This window comes from Heterodontus francisci, chromosome 17 (genome assembly GCF_036365525.1).
Source record: "Heterodontus francisci isolate sHetFra1 chromosome 17, sHetFra1.hap1, whole genome shotgun sequence".
Lineage (NCBI taxonomy): Eukaryota > Metazoa > Chordata > Chondrichthyes > Heterodontiformes > Heterodontidae > Heterodontus > Heterodontus francisci.
Genome location: NC_090387.1, coordinates 65932164 through 65950759, shown reverse-complemented (window position 1 = coordinate 65950759; position 18596 = coordinate 65932164). Strand labels below are relative to the sequence as shown.

Here is an 18596-nt window from a genome sequence, read left to right as displayed (position 1 = left end):
CTTTTTCATCCACACCATCACACCTTTCCAGAGGTGAGAAGTGAAGCAGATGATCTGCTCTCAGATCTCTGTCACTGTTGCTAGGTAATCAGTAAAAACTATGCAAGTAGCTCAAAGTAATTCAGTTAGCAACCTCTCCACCACACCCCAACAATCCAGACAACTTGCTAACTGGGAAACATGAGCACAAAGCCATGTCCTACTACCTGCATGGCACTTCAATACCATTATACAGCCTAGTGCCTGTGGTTTTCTTTCTCTCTAAAATGTTATGCTTAGTGGAGATATGAGACATTCGGGATAACTTTGAATACACGCTAGTGGCAGGGAACCATACCCCCTGCAGCATACATAATTGAAATCAATAAATGGAAAACTGCAGGCAGTATTTCCTCAATTTTCCAATACATGCTACCAATGTGTGAGATCCCCCGTCACCAGCACCTACTTGGAAAATTATCCCCATTGGATGCAAGGAGAAAACTGAGGCACCATAGCCTAAGAATTTGATTGCGTTTTGTGATGAGATAACAGGAAGGGTAATGCAGTTGATGTGGTGTACATGGACTTCCAAAAGATGTTTGATTAAGTCGTATATAAATCGGCTTGCCAGCAAAATTGAAGCTTATGAATAAAAGGGACAGTAGCAGCATGGATACGAAGTTGGTTGAGTGACAGGAAACAGTAGTGGCGTACTGTTGTTTTTCAGACTGGAGCCAAGTATACAGTGCAGTTCCTCAGGGGTCAGTCCTAGGACCACTGTTACTCTTGATAAATATATTGACTTAGACTTGAGCGCATAATTTCAAAATTTGCAGATGATACAAAACCTGGAAGTATTGTGAACTGTGAGGAGGATAGTGATAAACTTCAAGAGAAAATAGGCTAGTGGAATTAGCAGACATGTGGCGGGTGAAATTTAATGAAGAGAATTGTGAAATGATTCCATAAAACCAAAAAGTGCTGGAAATACTCAGCAGGTCTGGCAGCATCTGAGGAGAGAGAAGCAAAGTTAATGGTTCAGGTCAGTGACCTTTCATCAGAACTGGCAAAGGTTAGAAATGTAATAGGTTTTTAAAGCAGGGGGGAGACAAAAGAGAACAAATGAGAAGGTGTTGATAGGACAGAGAGTCACAGAGAATAACTGACAAGAAGTTCATGGGGCAAAGGCAAAGACAAAGAGTATGTTAATGGTGTGGTGAAATACAAAGCGTTAGTGCAGAGAGGGTGTTAAATGACAGAATAGTGAAAGCCCTAGCCAAAAGCAAAAACATGAAAAAAAAGTGGGCAGGCACATGGCAAAAAAGTGTAATGATGAAACAAACTAAAATAAAATGACCCCGAGTTTCCTGTCACTTGCCATTTCAACACACACCCCTGCTCTCATGCCCACATCTCTGTCCTGGGATTGCTGCAGTGTTCCAGTGAACATCAACGCAAGCTCGAGGAACAGCACCTCATTTACCAATTAGGCACACTACAGCCTCCCAGATTGAATGTTGAGTTCAATAATTTCAGAGCATGACTAGCCCTAAAGCCTGGCTCGGGTATAAAATTAAAACTCGACCCGAACACAGCCAACCCAAACCCAACCCAGACCCGAGTCCTTCAATTTTTTTAAATGCCTGACCCAACCCGAATGTTGGACGCAGAATACAGACCCTGCACGTAGTCGGGTCTGGTCAGGTTCAGGTCGGGTAGCCAGGCTTTAGCCCAAGGTCCGGCTCCCCATTACTGACCCCCCTCCCCACCGGCTCTGAGACACATTGAGAACAGGAGCAGCCCTGACACAGCCCATGGTCCCGCTCCCCATTACTGGCCCCGCGCCTGTGAGACACTGACTGTACCTACAGCGCCTTTTCCATCCAGAGACAGGGAAGAAGCTGCTGCTGCTTAGCCTGAGCAGCGGGAAACGATGTTGAAAGGAGGGGCGTGGCCTGTATCTGCATCTGGGCCCATGGTGTGAGGATAGGGTGTTGGTCTGAGGTAAAGCCTGGCTCGGGTATAAAATTAAAACCCGACCTGGGCCCAACCAGACAATAGCCAACCCGAACCCGACCCCCAAGTCCTTTTTTTTTTAAATGCCCGACCCGACCCTGACACGTAGTCGGATTTGGTCCGGTTCAGGTAGCCAGGCTTTAGCTGGCCCCCTTTTAAGTTTTTCTTTGTATTTTTTATTTTTATTTCATTTTATTTTAGTTTGTTTCATCATTACACTTTTTTTAACCATGTGCCTGCCCACTTTTCTTTTCATATTTTGGCTAGGGCTTTCATTATTCTGTCATTTAACACCCTCTCTGCACTAATGCTTTGTATTTAACCACACCATTAACACACTTTTTGTCTTTGCCCCACAACCTTCTTGTCAGTTATTCTCTGTGACCCTCTGTCCTATCAACACCTTCTCATTTGTTCTCTTTTGCCCCACCCCCACTTTATTTCCTTAAAACCTATTACATTTCTAACCTTTGCCAGTTCTGATGAAAGGTTACTGATCTGAAATGTTAACTTTGCTTCTCTCTCCTCAGATGCTGCCAGACCTGCTGAGCATTTCCAGCACTTTTTGGTTTTATTTCAGATTTCCAGCATCTGCAGTATTTTGCTTTTATTTTAGTGTGAAATGATGCATTTTGGTAGGTAGAACGAAAAGAGACAATATAAAATAAAGGGTGCAATTCTAAATGGGGTGCAAGAACAGAGAGAGCTGGAAGTATATGTGCACAAATTGATGAAGGGCAGGTTAAGAAAGGGGTTAAAAATTCAAACAGGATCCTGGGTTTTAAAACAAATAATACTGATATTGTACTAGACAGAAAGACATGCATTTTTGGAAAAGGTTATAAATGCATTAAAATTGATTCAGAGTCCGGTGATTAATTTATAAAGAAAGGCTCATGCAACTGTACTTATTTCCACTAGAGAAAAGAATACATGAAGGTATGATACAAGTCTTCAAAGTAATAAATAATAGATGAGGGGTAACAAGCTATTTCTCTTGGACAACAATGAATTAAGATCAGCTTTGTAAGTGCAAATTGTACTTTACAGCAAGCCTATTCTACTTTGGAAATAATTTTCTGTTCTTTTTAAATCTCAGTAATCTGAGTCAGCACTTCAGAGTACAAAGGACACTTCAATACTTCTCATTACATCACATCAGCAGCAGATCACCTCTCTTTAGGAGGTAACCAATCTTATTTTTGAAAATATTTAACAGGAGGGGCTAGCAATTTTAAAAGAATGTCTCAGCACTGAATAGAATTTGATTTATCATTAACTCACAAAATTTGTATGAATGTTTAGCTCAAATGTTTCACACAATAAAAATACATTAAAAGGTAGCTGAATAAGCACTTAATTTTTATGGCATATGTTTCAATTTCGCATTAGCTTTCTTCTACATATAAATGTATAAACAAACATTTGTAATGCATATGGTTGAGAATATACCTTAGACAATAAAAATGTGAAAAATATTTTCTGCTGCAAACCATCAAAAATCTTTTGAAAAGTGGCTGCTGCAGATTCATCCTACTATAGTAACAGGTTAAATTCACATTAATTTCATATGTATGGTATATCCTACCTTGAGGCAAAACAGAATATCCAGATCTTTGGCACTACTGAAAGTATAATATCGGCTGGTTCTATCAGAGTGATATACATATCAGACCTCATAAAACAGCATATGATATTTACAACGTAATTAAGTTATGAACAGATAGGGGGCTAAAGAACAAGTATGGAAAAGCAGACCTGTGAATCTTTATAATCTACTTCCTTGTTCAAATCTACTTTGTATATCAACCATATTGCTTTTTATCTTAAACCTTCAGTTTCATCACAAGCACATTTAAAACATTTTTTTTAAATCATGCTATGCACCCTTTGACTCTTCCAAATTCCTGTGACAATGAACTCAAAGACTGCAGCACAAAAACAATAGGTATTTCTGCTGCAAAACAAGAGAACATTTTCTTTTTAAAAAAAGTGAATGAAATGGCACCAACAAACAAACACAACTTCCTGACACAGGACCAATGTTAAAACAAACAAATTTAACCATTTTAATTAAAAGTATGGAGAACCCATTATAAATAATACATAAATTGAAATGATTTCAACACCATAATCTAACCTCTGAAATCAGTAACAATTTGAACTTTTTCAGGTCCACTTTAAAATTTATTATAAATTGTCAGGTTACTCCTGAACAATTTCCAAACACAGCTACACGAAACCAGAAGAAATGTGCCTGGAATTTACTTGCTCAACCTTTCCATTTTGACGGCAAGTATTTTTTAGCAAATATCATTACTCAAAATTCAGAGTTGAATACATTTTCTGTTATAAATCTCACCACAATTAGTATTCCAATTAACTCTTTTTAAATTCATTTGGCATTCCCTTTAAAGTCTGCAGATTCAAAGACCAATTTTTGGGTCACATTCGCAGATTTGAATTCTAATGATATCATGATCTCTACATTTTAAATGCTCTCCATGCTGATGGCCATGTTAGAGGTTTGCTAGACAATATATGGTCCATTTAGGTATTTGTCTCTATCTTGAGAGTGTTTTTCTTTGATCACCTCTTATGCAACAAAGCACAGGACGAAGCATTCAGAAGTCATTCTCCACAAGGAAGCAAATACTGTTATAACAAGCTATCGAATTAAATTGCAGCTTTGTAATCATGCCCTGCTCTACATATTACCTATGGCCAATACCTGTTGCAAAGATGTCAGACACATCGCTGTTGCTTGCTCATACAACAAACTAATTTCTGAGAGACAGGAAAAAGACAGCTTTGATGTGTGCAAATAATAGTGAACATGACGGAAAGTATATCCATCTCGGTCAATGAAAAGTCTGGCGTCTTCAGAACGAAGAAGGCCGGAAGCTTCTTGCCATAACACTGAGTCACGGAACTGTAAAAGTTTTGACTTTGGAATTGAAAAGAACCAGCCTCCTACATTGAAACAAAAAGCATCCTCTTCCTGGTAGTCTTCTGATGCCATTATATTTCATCCCTTTTATGGAACAGCTTAAAAATTAAAACAAATGTTCAATTATTCTTCTGAGATGTAATAAAATTGACTCCTAAGTATGCACAACTTATATTTTATTTAGAAGAGCTTGCATCAAATATATTCTTTATTAGACAAATGGAACATAGTGATAGATTACTCACCGTAGATGGAAGAAGTTTTCTTCCTTCTCTCAATGAAGTATAGTGTTCACATACAAACAAGACAATTCCCACATGCTTGCAGGGACAGAAATCCTTTAAGACCTCCATCACACCTGGTGACTCACCCCCATTTTGGGGGTATCAAGATGTGTGCATTTAATAATCAGTGCAGCATTATGTTGAGGGAGCAAGCCTTTGGTTTAGTAGTAGCATTCTTGCCTCTGAGTCAGAAGGTGCACAGTTTAAACCCCAGTCCAGACAGTACCAGTGAGTGGAGACAGCTCTGGTTCTGAATTCTGTGGGGACATCCAGCAGGATGCTCCTGTCTGGTAGGTATGGTTAGTCCCCTGCATCATCATATAAGCTGTGGAACCCCACGGAACCCACCTATCACCCTATGAGCTAGTATAAAGATGGTTATTGCCACAGAATGAGCAATTACATCACAGCATTCTCCAAGGTAGGGGTGTGAATATACAACATTTGTGCATTTTTATTGGTCTATTCATCCAGAAGAGGAATCTATTCGTTGGGAAAAAGAACTCTTCCATTTCAGAGAACCACTGTCAGCACCAAGCATTTCCAGAAAGATACAAAATAAAATTCCCTCTGCTCTGCCCCAACAAAATGTTTCCTCCCAATCTTAGGTGAGCAATCCAAAAGAGTGCCAATATGCCATTTTTTTTTTCCACTTACAATGTCAGCCATTCTGAATTAGGTTACCAATCAGTGCTAAATTAGGAACAATTTTCTGCTGTAGGACATGCACACTCACTAGATTGAGACTGCCCAAAACCATTATGCACAGGACTCCAACACAGATTTTCATCCCATTAAGCTGGACTCTATTTAAATTTAAGCCCCAGAGGTGGAAGGCCACTGGACCATCCAGGTCACCATTTGTATTGCATTTTTAAGTCTCATTTCCAACCACATCAACTTAGATGCTAAAGAAGCTTTCTGTGGAGACTACTTCATTGAGGAAATTAGAAGCTTACACCTTTAAGTAGTACTCTGTCCTTCCTTTTCATTAATCTATGTACAAAGTACCCAATATAGCTAGAGATGATTCTCCAATTATAAGGCCAATGATGGGTGAGGCGTGCAACAGAAACACTCAGAGCTGGCAACTTGCAAAAGAACATTTTAAAAATAAGAAATGCTGGAAATACTCAGCAGGTCTGGCAGCATCTGTGGAGAGAGAAGCAGAGTTAACGTTTCGGGTCAGTGACCCTTCTTCGGAACTGGAAGCAGTTCCGAAGAAGGGTCACTGACCCGAAACGTTAACTCTGCTTCTCTCTCCACAGATGCTGCCAGACCTGCTGAGTATTTTCAGCATTTATTTTTATTTCAGATTTCCAGCATCCGCAGTATTTTGCTTTTATTTTAACATTTTTAAAAAAGGATGGATAATGCACATTTTTTATTTGGAGTAACTATCAACACTGCAGCCATCCTGCATCTGCAAGGATGTTGTTATGACCACTGATACTGCAAGCTTGGGTTAGAGTCAGGGTTTAGGGTTTCAGAGATAAAGAAGATTGTTAACACAGTGCATTGTGCACAATCTGACCTGTGCACTTACCTCTGCACTGACTACATATACCAATACTGACAGCCACTGTTTTTTCTTTGCAATGCAAAAAACAAAATCTATACATTTTCTCAGACAAAAAGTATAAGAATTTAACTTGCCCTCCAAAGAAACCATCCTCTATAAACTGTTGAGACTGAAAGCCTAAACCTAACCAGTTCACACCAGATCACCCACAGTACCCTAGTGAACAGCTTGCCATGTTTAAGAAATACTTTCTGATATATTCTTTTGTGAAACTTTCCACCAGCAGTCAAAATCATTGGATGTTGCTTTCCCTTCAATCAGATCCAAAACAGTAGCCATCCCAGTGCAACTTTATGAGGTGGAGTGGGGTAAGTTGCATGGAGCTTGTCCTATTCCACTCTCTGCACTGCTCATTTTGCTTGGCCCTGTATTGCCCGAGGAACAGACACCTGCCTGATCTGGGGAAGGTGCTGGCTGGATTTCGGAGGGATGTGCCAGACATTTGCTGGCACACAACCTCTGTTGGAACTGTTGACGTCCATGGTGGAAACTGCTCCCATTTTCCAAAGATCTTCTTCACCCTGAACACTTCTGCCGGGAAGCTTGCGGCCAACCGCAGTAATGCAGCAACTAATGTTTTCCATCATCGCATACAAAATAAAACCGATAAAACATTTGTTAAAAAATAAATCCATTCATCATTTACGTCACGTGTTTAACTATCTGTTTGTGCCATTGAATTTGCGGGCTGCGTTTACCTCAATTACCTCAGTCTCGTAATTGTTTCTCGATCCCAGTTACGGTACTTGCAGCCTATGTTTTCTTCAGTAATACCGTCGGTTTGGCTCCGTTTGTTCCTCCCTCCCGAGACCCTTCCAAACATTTTAAACAAAACCGTCCCTGGCAGCTCGAGCTCCTCCAAAACCCCGCTCCGGCTCCCGCGCATGCGCGTCCGGTGAGATCAGAACTCGTTTGGAACCACACGGCACAAGAGGAAACCTTTCGGCCGTTTGGGCCCGTGTTTGCTCTCTGCACAAGCAAATCGCCTAGTCCCACTCTCCCACTTTTCCTTCTAGCCCCACATTTTTTTTTCTTTTCAAATAATTATCCAATTCCCTTTTGAAAGTCATGATTGAATCTGTCTCCACCACACTCTCAGGCACTGCATTCCAGATCCTAACCACTTACTGCATAAAAAAAGTTTTTCCTCATGTCGCATTGCTTCTTTTGTCAATCGCCTTAAATGGGTATCCTCTGGTTCTCAATCCTTATGCCAATGGGAACAATTTCTCCCTATCTACTCGGTCCAGATCCCTCCTGATTTTGAATATCTCTGTCAAATCTCCTTTTAATCTTCTCCAAGAAAAACACACCCAGGTTCTCCAATCTATCCATGTAACTGAAGTTTCTCATTTCTACAGCCATTCTCATGAATCTTTTCTGCACTCTCTGATGCTTTAAAATCCTCCCTAAAATGTGGTGTCCAGAACTGGACACAATACTCCAGCTGAGGCCAAACCAGTGTTTTAGAGAGACTTACCATAACTTCCTTGTTCTTGTACTCTATGCCCTTATTTATAAAGTCCAGGATCCTGTATGCTTTATTAACTGCTTTCTCAACAATTGTCAGCAATCCTAATTTTACTTGCTTCCAGTTTGTTGATTTAGATGATCAAGTAATCTGATTTGTTTCTAGCCTGTCAGTTCAGAATCAGACTTTTTCAAAATCTCTGACTCCAGGTTTTCTTTTTAACAGTGATTTTTTTTTGTAATTATTCGTTCGTGGAATGTGGGCGTCGCTGGCTAGGCCACCATTTATTGCCCATCCCTAATTGCCTTTGAGAATGTGCTGGTGAGCTGCCTTCTTGAACCACTGCAGTCCTTGGGGTGTTGGTACACCAACCGGGCTGTGAGGAAGGGACAGTGAAGGAACAGCAATATATCTCCAAGTCAGGATGGTGTATGGCTTGGAGGGGACTTTGCAGGTGGTGGTGTTCCCATGCATCTGCTGCCCTTGTGCTTCTAGGTGGTAGAGGTCATGGGTTTGGAAGGTGCTGTTGAAGGAGCCTTGGTGCGTTGCTGCAGTGCATCTTGTAGATGGTACACACTGCTGCCACTGTGTGTCAGTGGTGAAGGGAGTGAATGTTGAAGGTGATGGATAGGGTGCCAATCAAGCAGGCTGCTTTCTCTTGGATGATGGCAAGCTTCTCGAGTGTTGTTGGATCTGCACCCATCCAGGCAAGTAGAGAGTATTCCCTCACACTCCTGACTTGTGCCTTGTAGATGGTGGACAGGCTTTGGGGAGACAGGAGATGAGTTATTCACTGCAGAATTCCCAGCCTCAGACCTGCTCTTGTAGCCACATTATTTATGTGGCTGGTGCAGTTCAGTTTCTGGTCAATGGTAACCCCCAGGATGTTGATAGTGGGGAATTCCGCGATGGTAATGCCTTTGAACATCAAGGGGAGATGGTTAGATTCTCTCTTGTTTGAAATGGTCATTGCCTGGCACATGTGTGGCACGAATGTTACTTGCCACTTATCAGCCCAAGCCTGGATCTTACATTTGGACACGGGCTGCTTCAGTATCTGAGGAGTCACGAATGGTGCTGAATATTGTGCAATCATCAGCGAACATCCCCACTTCTGACCTTATAATGGAAGGAAGGTCTTGATGAAGCAGCTGAAGATGGTTGGGCCTAGAACACTACCCTGAGGAACTCTTGCAGTTGTGGGGACAGAATTTTCGAGAACAGAATAATATGGGGACATTTAAGATGAAATAATTAATCAATCAATCATGTATTACTAACAAACTAACCTCGGAGCTGCACAGACAGCTTATCAGAAATAACTTCATAGCTTCAGGGCTGCACAGACAGCTTATCAGTAGAAATAGACTAACAAGCTAAAAAACTAACAGGACAGCTGCAGCCTGCCAAAGAGTAGCCTATTGTACAACAATCAGCCCAACGTTCCAAGGAGATAGGGGAATAAGAAACTGCTTGAGGAGAGGCAGTACCCCAATCAGGCCCTGACACCAAGAAACTGCAAAGTTTGTAAACCAATTGGGAACATAAAGGGGGTGTCACTGATGTGTATGAAGAACTATAAGGAAAGGCTTGTTTTCCCTGCTCAGGCAGGAGAGGACAGGAGAGAGAAGGAGAGGAGAGAAGAGCCCAGGTGTTGTTGCTGTTTGCTTTGCTGATGATGTAACCAAGAAGTACTGCAATAAAGTTTCTTAAAGCTACAGTCGGACTTCGTCTCTCTTTGTGTAACTAATGGGATCCAACACAGTGATGTACTGGGACACAGATAATTAACCTCCAACAGCCACAACCATCTTCCTTTGTACTAGGTATGACTCCAACCAGCTGAGAGTTTTCCCACTGATTCCTATTGACTCCAATTTTGCTAGGACTCCTTGATGCCATATTCAGTCAATTGCTGCCTGATGTCAAGGGCAGTCACTCTCACCTCACCTCTGGAGTTCAGTTGTTTTGTCCATGTTTGGACCAAGGCTGTAATGAGGTCAGTAGCTGAGTGGACCTGGTGGAACCCAAACTGAGCATCAGTGAGCAGGTTATTGCTGAGCAAGTTCCACTTGATAGCACTGTCGACAATACCTTCCATTACTTTACTGATCATCGAGGGTAGACTGATGGGGCGGTAATTGACTGGGTTGGATTTGTCCTGCTTTTTGTGGACAGGACATACCTGGGCAATTTTCCACATGGCCGAGTAGATGCCAGTGTTGTAGCTGTACTGGAACAGCTTGGCTAGGGGCGCGGCTAGTTCTGGAGCACAAGTCTTCAGTACTATTGCCAGAATGTTGTCAGGGCCCATAGCCTTTGCAGTATCCAGTGCCTTCAGCCATTTCTTGCTATCACGTGGAGTGAATCAGATTGGCTGAAGACGGGCATCTGTGATGCTGAAGACCTCAGGAGGAGGACGAGATGTCCACTACCGTTCACGACTGGATGTGGCAGGACTGCCGAGCTTAGATCTGATCCGTTGGTTATGGGATCACTTAGCCCTGTCTATCACCTGCTGCTTCTGCTGTTTGGCATGCAAGTGTTGCAGGACACCTCATTTTTAGGTATGCCTGGTGCTGCTTCTGGCATGCCCTCCTGCACTCTTCATTGAACCAGGGTTGGTCCCCTGGCTTGATGGTAATGGTGAGGTGGGGGATGTGCTGGGCCATGAGGTTACAGATTGTGGTTGAATACAATTATGCTGCTGCTGATGGCCCACAGCACCTCATGGATGCCCAGTTTTGAATTGCTAGATCTGATTGAACTCTATCCCATTTAGCCCAGTGGTAGTGCCACATACCACGATGGTGGGTATCCTCAATGTGAAGATGAGATTTAGTTTCCACAAGGACTGTGCGGTGGTCACTCCTACCAATACTCACAGAATCACATAATAATACAGTGCAGAAGAGGCTCTTCGGCCCAGCGATGCATTAAAGACACCTGACCTGTCTACCTAATCCCATTTGCCAGCACTTCCCCATAGTCTTGAATGATATGACGTGCCAAGTGCTCATCCAGGTACGTTTTAAAGAATGTGAGGCAACCCGCCTCTACCACCCTCCCAGGCAGTGCATTCCAGACCGTCACCACCCTCTGGGTAAAAACGTTCTTCCTCAAATCCCCCTTAAACCTCCTGCTTCTCACCTTAAACTTGTGTCCCCTAGTAACTGACCCTTCAACTAAGGGGAACAGCTGCTCCCTATCCACCCTGTCCATGCCCCTCCTAATCTTGTACACCTCGATCAGGTCACCCCTCAGTCTTCTCTGCTCCAGCGAAAACAACCCAAGCCTATCCAACCTCTCTTCCTAGCTTAAATGTTCCATCCCAGGCAACATCCTGGTGAATCGCCTCTGCACCCCCTCCAGTGCAATCACATCCTTCCTATAATCTGGCGACCAGAATTGCACACAGTACTCCAGCTGTGGCCTTACCAAAGTTCTATACAACTCCAACATGTCCTCCCTGCTTTTGTAACCTATGCCTCGATTGGTAAAGGCAAGTGTCCCATATGCCCTTTTCACCACCCTATTAACCTGCCCTTCTGCCTTCAGAGATCTATGGACAAACACACCAAGGTCACTTTGTTCCTGTCATTGACAAATGCATCTGCAGCAGGCAGATTGGTGAGGACAAGGTCAAGTAGGTTTTTCTCTCTTGTTGGTTCCCTCACCACCTGCCGCAGACTCAGTCCAGAAGCTATATCCTTTGGGGCTCGGCCAGCTCGGTCAGTAGTGGTGCTACTGAGCCACTCTTGGTGATGGACATTGAAGTCCTCCACCCAGAGTACATTCTGTGCCCTTGTTAGTGCTTCTTCCAATTGGTGTTCAACATGGAGGAGCACTGATCCATCAGGTGAGGAGGGTGCGGTAAGTTGTAATCAGCAGGAGGTTTCCTTGCCCATGTTTGACCTGATGCCATGAGACTTCATGGAATCTGGAGTCAATGTTGAGGACTCCCAGGGCAACTCCCTCTGACTGTATAACACTGTGCCACCACTTCTGATGGGTCTGTCCTGCCAGTGGGACAGGAAATACCCAGTGATGGTGGTGACTGGGACATTGTAAGGCATGATTCAATGAGTGTGACTATGTCAGGCTGTTGCCCGACTTGTCTGTGGGACAGCTCTCCCAATTTTGGCACAGGCCCCCAGATGTTAGTGAGGAGGACTTTGCAGGGCCACAGGGCTGGTTTGCCATTGTTGTTTCCAGTGCCTAGGTCAATGCTGGGTGGTCCGTCTGGTTTCATTCCTTTTCTTAGACGTCGTAACAGTTTGATACAACTGATTGGCTTGCTAGGCTATTTCAGAGGCCATTTAAGAATCAACCATATTGCTATGGTTCTGGAATCACATGTAGGCCAGATCAGGTAAGGACAGAATCACAGAATCGTTACGGTGCAGAAGGAGGCCATTTGGCCCATCATGTCTGCACCAGCTCTCTGAAAGAGCAACTCCCTCAGTTCCATTCCCCTGCCTTCTCCCCGTAACCCTGCAAATTCTTCCTTTTCATATAACTGTCTAATTCCCTTTTGAAGGCTTCAATTGAACCTGCCTCCACCACATTCTCAGGCAGCGCATTCCAGACCTTAACTACTCGCTGCGTGAAAAATGTTTTCCTCATGTCACGTTTGCTTCTCTTACCAAATAATTTAATCTGTGCCCTTTCATTTTCAATCCTTTCACGAGTGGGAACAGTTGATACTCTGTCCAGACCCATCATGACTTTGAATACCTTTACCAAATCACCTCTCAGCCTTCTCTTCTCCAAGGAAAACAGTCTTAACCTCCATTCTATCTTCATAATTGAAATTCCTCACCCCTGGAACCATTGTCATGAATCTTTTCTGTACTCTCTCCAATGCCCTCACGTCTTTCCTCATGTGCGATGCGCAGAACTGGACGCAATACTCGAGCTGAGGCCAAACTAATGTCTTATACAAGTTCAACATAACTTCCTTGCTCTTGTACTCTATGCCCCTATTAATAAAGCCTAGGACACTGTATGCTTTATTAACCGCTCTCTCAACCTGTCCTGCCAACTTCAATGACTTATGCACATATACACCCAGGTCCCTCTGCTCCTGCACCCACTTTAGAATTGTACCCTTTATTCTATATTGTCTCTCCATGTTCTTCCTACCAAAATGAATCATTTCACATTTCTCTGCATTGAACTGTATTTGCCACTTGTCTGCCCATTCCACCAACCTGTCTATGGCCTTTTGAAGTTCTACACTATCCTCCTCACAGTTCACAATGCTTCCAAGTTTCATATCATCTGAAAACTTTGAAATTGTGCCCTGTTCACCAAGGTCTAGATCATTAATATATATCAGGAAAAGCAAGGATCCCAACACTGATCCCTGGGGAACTCCACTACAAACCTTCCTCCAGCCCGAAAAACATCCATTAACCACTACTCTTTATTTCCTGTTACTCAGCCAATTTTGTATCCATGTTACTACCGTCCCTTTTATTCCATGAGCTACAAGTTTGCTCACAAGTCTGTTGTGTGGCACTTTATCAAATGGCCTTTTGAAAGTCCATGTACACCACACCAACAGCAGTGCCCTCATCAACCCTCTCTGTTATCTCCTTAAAAAACTCCAGCAAGTTAGTTAAACATGATTTTCCCTTAAGAAATTCATGCTGGCTTTCCTTAGTTAACTCTCATTTGTCCATGTGACTATTGATTTTGTCCTGAATTATTTTTTCTAGCTGTTTTCCCATCACATAAGTTAAACTGACTGGCCTGTAAGTTGCTGGGCTTATATTTACACCCTTTTTTAAACAAGGGTGTAACGTTTGCAATTCTCCAGTCCTCTGGCACCACTCCAGAGTCTAAAGAAGACTGAAAAATTTTGGCCAGAGCCTCTGCGATTTCCACCCTCACTTCCCTCAATATCCTTGGATACATCTCATCCAGCCTTGGTGCTTTATCCGCTTTAAGTACAGACAGACTATCTAATACTTCCTCTTTATCAATTTTAAACCCCTCTAGTGTCTGACTTACCTTCTCTTTCAACATTGCCTGGGTGAATCTTCTTCCTTGGTAAAGACAGGTGCAAAGTATTCTTTTAATACCTCAACTATGCCCTCTGCCCCCTTGTGTAAATCTCCTTTCTGGTCCCAAATCGGCCCCACTCCTCCTTTTATCACCCTCTTACTATTTATATGCCTATAGAAAACTTTGGGATTTCCTTTAATGCTAGCTGCCAGTCTCTTTTCATGCTCTCTCTTTGCTTCTTTTATTTACTTTTTCACTTACCCTCTGCACCTACCATATTCACCCTGGTTTTCGATAGTATTTTCTACCTGGCATCTGTCATAAGCACACTTTTTCTTCTTTATCTTAATCGCTACCTCTTTTGTCATCCAGGGAGCTCTGGATTTGTTTGCCCTACTTTTCCCCTTTGAGGGAAAATACCTTGACTGTGCTAGAACTATCTCTTCTTTGAAGGTAGCCCATTGTTCATCGACCGGTTTTCCTGCCAGCTTTTGACTCCATTCTTAGAAAGATAGAAACTAGGAGCAGGAGTAGGCCATTCGGCCCTTCGAGCTTGCTCCACCATTCATTATGATCATGGCTGATCATCCAACTCAGTAACCTGTTCCAATTTTCTCCCCTATTCCTTTGATCCCTTTCACCCCAAGAGCTATACCTAACTCCTTCTTGAAAACATACAATGTTTTGGCCTCAACTGCTTTCTGTGGTAGTGAATTCCACAGACTCACCACTCTCTGGGTGAAGTAATTTCTCCTCATCTCAGTCCTGAAAGGTTTACCCTGTATCCTTAGACTATGACACCTGGTTCTGGACTCCCCCACCATCGGGAACATCCTTCCTGCATCTACCGTGTCAAGTCCTGTTAGAATTTTATAGATTTCTATAAGATCCCCCCTCACTCTTCTGAACTCCAGTGAATATAATCCTAACCGACTCAATCTCTCCTCATACGTCAGTCCCGCCATCCCAGGAATCAGCCTGGTAAACCTTCGCTGCACTCCCTCTATAGCAAGAACATCCTTCCTCAGATAAGGAGACCAAAACTGCTCACAATATTCCAGGTGTGGCCTCACCAAGACCCTGTATAATTGCAGCAAGACATCCCTACTCCTGTACTCGAATCCTCTCGCTATGAAGGTCAACATACCATTTGCCATTTTTACTGCCTGTTGCACCTGTATGCTTACCTTCAATGACTGGTTTACGAGAACACCCAGGTCTCGTTGCATATTCCCCTCTCTCAGTTTATAGCTGTTCATATAATAATCTGCCTTCCTGTTTTTGCTCCCTATGAGGATAACCTCACATTTATCCACATTATACTGCATCTGCCATGCATTTTCCCACTCACTCAACTTGTCCAAATCACCCTGAAGCCTCTCTGCATCCTCCTCACAACTCACCCTCCCACCCAGTTTTGTGTTATCTGTAAATTTGGAGATACTACATTCTTACCCCACTGAAGTTGGCCTTCCCCCAGTTAATTATTCTTACCCTGGATTGCTCTTTGTCCTTTTTTATAGTCAGCCTAAACTTTATGATACAATGATTACAATCCCCTAAATGCTCTCTTACTGATACTTGATCCACTTGGCCCACCTTATTCCCAAGAACCAGGTCTAGCAGAGCCTCCTTTCTCATTGGACTAGTAACATACTGTTGTAGAAAATTTTCCTGAACACACTGTAGGAACTCTTGCCCCTCACTGCCCTTCACACTACTATTATCCCAGTCTATATTTGGATAATTAAAGTCCCCCATTATAACTACCCTATAATTTTTGCACCTCTGTAATTTCCTTGCAAATTTGTTCCTCCGTGTCCTTCCCACTACCTGGTGGCTTATAGACAACACCGAGCAATATAACTGCACCTTTTTTGTTCCTTAGCTCTAGCCAAATTGATTCTGTCCTTGACCCCTCTGGGACATCCTTTTTCTCCAGCACTGCGATGCCCTCCTTAATCAATACTGCCTCCCCCTTTTTTCCCTTTCCCATCTTTCCTAAACACCTTGTATCCAGGAATATTTAACACCCAGTCCTGCCCTTCTATGAGCCATCTCTCTGTTATAGCCACAACATCATACTTCCACATGGCAATCTGCGCCTGTACCTCACCAGTCTTATTAACCACATTCCGTGCATTCACATACAAGCACATTAACCCCAATTCAGACTTTATTACTTTCTCCCATACTCTGACCCCACTTAATAACGTACTATTTCCTACTCTCGTGCTATCTATCTCCCCCAGTATTTTGTACACCTTGGTATTCCTCTCTAATATTTGTTCCTGGTTCCCACACCCCAGACAAGTTACTAGTTTTGCTTCCCTCCAATCTGAGTTCCCTCTCAGGTTCCCATCCCCCTGACAATTTAGTTTAAACCCTCCCCAACAGCACTAACAAATCTCCCTGTGAGGACTTTCATCCCAGTCCTGCTAAGATGTACGCCGTCCATTTTGTACAGGTCCCATCTGCCCCAGAACTGGTCCCAATGTCTCAGAAATCTGATGCCCTCCCTCCTACACCAGTTCTCCAGCCATGTACTCAATTGCTCAATTCTTCTATTCCTATGCTCACTTGTACGTGGGACTGGACATAATCCTGAGATTACTGCTTTTGAGGTCCTGCTTTTCAATCTCCTTCCTAGCTCCCTAAAATCTGCTTTCAAGTCCTCATCCTCCTTCTTACCTATGTCATTAGTACCAATGTGGACCATGGCCTCTGGCTGTTCACCTTCCCCCAGAAGAATATCTTGCAGCCTCTCCATGACATCCTTGACCCTGGCACCAGGGAAGCAACATACCACCCTGGAGTCACGTTTACTGCTGCAGAAACGCCTGATCTGTTCCCCTAACTAATGAATCTCCTATCACTACTGCTCTTTCACTCTTCTTCCTCCCCTCCTGTGCAGTTGAGCCACCTGTAGTGCCACAAACTTGGCTCTGACTGCACTCCTCTGAGGAACCATCATCCTCACTAGTATCCAAAATGGAAAACCGATTAGCGTGTGAGATCATAACAAGGGACTCCTGCACTACCTGCCTGGTTCTCTTAGACTGTCTGGCGGTCACCCATTTCCTATCTGCCTGCATGCGCCTAACCTGCGGTATGACCATCTCCCTAAACGTGCTATCCACGTTGTCCTCCGCCTCACAGATGCACAACAGTGACTCCAGCTAAAGCCTGGCTACCCGACCCGGACCCGACTAGACCCGACTACAAGCGTCGGTTCGGGTCGGGTCAGGTCGAAATTCCAAGTCGCGTATTCGGGCTTGGATCGGGTCGGGCTGGACACTGCTTCTGGGAAGTCACGGGATCAGGCTAACCCATGATTCCCCACAACTCCAGCTGCAGGAATAGATGAAGGATATTCATGTCGGGTCAGGTCGGGTTGGGCACGATAAAAAATTAAAGGGCTCGGGCTCGGGTTGGGTTCAGGTTGGCTTTGGTCGGTTCGGGCCCAGGTCAGGTTTTAATTTTATACCCGGGCCAGGCTTCAACTCCAGCTGCTGCTCGAGTTGCGAAACCTGGAGCTCAAGCTTCAGCAGATTTCCTTTCCTAAAGGACATTATATGGAATGTATTGCCGAAGAGGATGGTGGAAACAGATTCAGTAGTAACTTTCAAAAGAGTATTGGATATATACTTGAAAAGGAAAAATTTGCAAGGCTATGGGGTTAGATAGGGGAGAGGAACTAATTGATAGCTTACATAGAGCAGGCACTGGCATGATGAGACAAATTACCTCTTTCTATGCTGTATGATTTTATACCTGTTTTATATATACAGATAAATTTGTACAAATACATACATATATTAACCCAGCAAAGCAACAACGCTTGCCATTGACCTCAAAGAAAGCTGCCCACAAAGATCTAGCAATCTCTGTGATGTGGATTTTCATTTTTCCCAAAGTTAATCTAAATCGGGCACCAAGTCAAGGAGATCTCCAAGCATTTAGCAACATGGATGTGTAAGATTTGATCCAGGGGTTACAGATTACTCAAGGGTAGAGGAGTTACAAGTGGTTTCTTGCAAAGTGACAATGCAGTAATTCAAATACAACATACAATCAGAATAAATATACATACAACCTTAACAAGATTAGCACAGTTTACCGGCCCTCGATTGGACGGACAGTCGTGATCTTTTCCTCCTTGGTTGCCTGTTTATATCCATTATTTTGTTGAGGGTCGGTAGCAGGCTGTGCAGGTTGTTGGTGGATACCTTATGCCACTCACTCAATTGCATCTTCCCAGGGCAGTGCAGTGGTTAGCATCGCAGCCTCACAGCTCCA

At 43.3% G+C, this 18596-nt stretch overlaps 1 protein-coding gene across 1 annotated transcript in view; it reads right to left on the bottom strand.

Annotated features, from left to right (window-relative positions):
• The window catches only part of LOC137378594 (BTB/POZ domain-containing protein KCTD19-like), a 121405-nt gene extending 113716 nt beyond the window's left edge, over positions 1–7689 (bottom strand). Inside the window, exons 1-2 of the mRNA XM_068048895.1 lie at positions 7522–7689; positions 4730–5046 (exon numbers count right to left, since the gene is read on the bottom strand). Of these exons, the coding sequence (XP_067904996.1) occupies positions 4730–5020 (291 nt within the window). The 5' untranslated portion in view covers positions 5021–5046; positions 7522–7689. The remainder of the gene's footprint in view (positions 1–4729; positions 5047–7521) is intronic.
• Between the last annotated feature and the right edge of the window lie 10907 nt (positions 7690–18596).